Raw genomic sequence first — 2,910 nt, forward strand, 5'->3', positions numbered from 1 at the left:
CACTCTGTAAGACACACCATCACAAACACACCCACACACACACACACACACATACCATCACAAACACACACACCATCACATACACTCACAGACTGACACAACCAGCGATAAGTTTGAAAAAGTGTTCTTTAAATATCTCAGGAGTTTCATTTTTGTGAATGCTGGCTTTGTGCAGAACAAGATGTCTCTGCTCTCAGCCTGTATAGTCCAGATACCTCGAGGCCTTGCACTCACCTGTTTACAGACTGTGCAGGGAGGGAATGCTGCTTCTGAACTGGAACAGACTCCCTGAAACCTCAAATAAAGTATCTCTCTCTGTCTCTGTCTGTCTCTCTGTCTGTCTCTGTTTCAGCGCTGGACTCAAAAGCCAGTAACCTGTCTGCCCTGTCGAAGAAGTACAGGCAGGACGCCAAATACCTGAACACTCGCTCTCTGTACGCCAAGATAGGATTGGCGAGCGCGGTGTGCATGATCATATTCCTGTACGCACGCTTCTGGTGGCTGGTCTGAGCAGACTGAGGCGCTGCAGCCACAGCAGCATCACATCTCCAGTGCCCCCTTAGCAATCATTCGGAGGGCTTCTGATTGGAGTTACACAGACGCTGTGTGTTTGTAAGCTGTTTTGACTGTGAGTTCAGGAGCTGCTCTTCAGTTCTGGTTGTCTGCCAGACATTTGTAATGGAGGCTTAAGAGTCTAGATATTAGTGAGCGCCCTCTTGTGCACAGCTAGAGAATTGCCAGCAAAACTAAAGGAAATTGATGCAGAGTGGCAGATCTTTTGATGGCGCTGGCTCTTAGTTCTATAAAGACAGATGTTTGCAGCAGACAAGTAGAACTGAAGAACAGCTCCTGAACTTGTAGTCACAGCACCCTTAAACACAGCGTTACCCGTCTCCAAATGCTGCTGCAACTATGTGGTCCAGTGGTTAAAGAAAAGGGCTTGTAACCAGTGTGACCCTGAGCAAGTCACTTAACCTCCTTGTGCTCCGTCTTTCGGGTGAGACGTAGTTGTAAGTGACTCTGCAGCTGATGCATAGTTCACACACCCTAGTCTCTGTAAGTCGTCTTGGATAAAGGCGTCTGCTAAATAAACAAATAATAATAAATAACAGACCTGTCATTTGTCTCTTCATTGTTAACATCCTGAGAACTTTTCACACTTATAACTTTGAAGTCTGTTTCAAAGCTCTTTTCACAATGTCTGCTCTAGTGCTCTGATAGTGTCAGGGTTATTGCCCACATTGTCAAACAGGTAACACAGCAAATAACAATGCATTTTGTGGTACGGAACAGAAAAACCAGAGCACTTGTGATGTTCTCCCTGGACAGATCTCAAACCCCAGTGCACTGGAGCAGACATTTTGAAAAGAGCTTTGAAACAGACTTATAAGTGTAAACAGTGTCAAAAGTTGTCAGAAGGTGTATAAGTTATAAGTGTAAAAAGTTAACAATGAAAAGAGAAATTACAGGTACGTTATTTAAACAGTTGTAGCAGCACGTGGTGACGGGTAGCGTTATATTTTTCTGAACCCCGCTACTCCTTAACACAGTCTTATCAAATGGAAATAAAGAACCAGTATTTGGGTGCAATGTGGATCCCTCATTGCAATAACATAGACAGGTAAGGGGACAGTGATTCGATTGAAGAGAATTCAAGTTGATGCTGCTGGTATCGCAAGCAGCAGCACACACTCCTCAAGAACACTTCTCCGCTTCACACACATTTCTTTTTAGTTGGTCTTGAAATCTACAGGGAGAAGTTGTTTTCATAACTTTGCCCTGCTTTATTTTAACAACCCCACCTCCTTCTTCCTCAGAGAACGCATGCAGGACCAATCATAACCCAGGGTGAGCCCATTTAGGACAGCATTCTCTGGAACATAAATATACGAAACTCTTCACACAAACATTTCAAAGTCTTTATCGAGGTGTTCCTGAAATTGATTGTGTAAGATGTATTTTCAGTACTCTTTTTATACCCACTGGACTAAGAAGTGGCCTTATTTATCCTCAGGATTTCAGTCAATCTCATTATTGCAAGAATCAGTGGCAAAGGTTAATCTTTCGTAAGACTGCTGCCTTCTTCAGGGTTTTTTCATAGTGTTATATTGTTAATAGTTTATTTGTCAGACACCAGCATTGCCCTGTGTACAGTACAGCACAGCGAGGCTGTGCCCAGCACACTAGATTACAACTTTATATAGACACCATGGTGGGTAGCTGCTGTAGTTCTGTACAGGGTTTTATATTAGTGTTATATAGTGCGGTCCCGCCAGCATTGCCCTGTGTGCAGTACAGCACAGCGAGGCTCTGCCCAGCACACAGCAGGCAATGCCAGCACACTAGATCACAACTTTATACAGACACCATGCTGGGTAGCTGCTGTAGTTCTGTACAGGGCTTTATATTAGTGTTATATAGTGTGATCCATCCAGCACTGTCCTGTGTAAGTACAGCACAGCGAGGCTCTGCCCAGCACACAGCAGGCAATGCCAGCACACTAGATCACAACTTTATATAGACACCATGGTGGGTAGCTGCTGTAGTTCTGTACAGGGTTTTATATTAGTGTTATATAGTGTGATCCCTCCAGCATTGCCCTGTGTACAGTACAGCACAGCGAGGCTCTGCCCAGCACACAGCAGGCAATGCCAGTAGAACTGAATGGATTGTAAATCGTGTGATGACAGACAGAATGAGGTTTGGGAGTCTGTTTCAAGTTTAATAACATGCAGAAGTGTATTTAGGAGAACTCTACTCTCTTGCACCAAATAACTGTGCTTAATGGCTTATGAATGACTTAAAGCCACCCTCCGCATTGGAAGAAATGACTGAACATGTTGAAAACATTATTGCTTTGAAACTGGACAGGTACTGTTTAAAATAATAAAATAAAGTATTTATGTTTCA

The 2,910-nt window shown here is 43.6% G+C and overlaps 1 protein-coding gene across 1 annotated transcript in view; it reads left to right on the top strand.

Moving 5' to 3' along the window:
- Positions 1–2,910, top strand: part of LOC131706993 (vesicle-trafficking protein SEC22b-like) — a 12,187-nt gene extending 9,277 nt beyond the window's left edge. Inside the window, exon 5 of the mRNA XM_059009011.1 lies at positions 353–2,910. Coding sequence (XP_058864994.1) covers positions 353–510 — 158 coding nt within the window. The 3' untranslated portion in view covers positions 511–2,910. The remainder of the gene's footprint in view (positions 1–352) is intronic.

Source organism: Acipenser ruthenus, chromosome 38, assembly GCF_902713425.1.
Source record: "Acipenser ruthenus chromosome 38, fAciRut3.2 maternal haplotype, whole genome shotgun sequence".
Taxonomy (NCBI): domain Eukaryota; kingdom Metazoa; phylum Chordata; class Actinopteri; order Acipenseriformes; family Acipenseridae; genus Acipenser; species Acipenser ruthenus.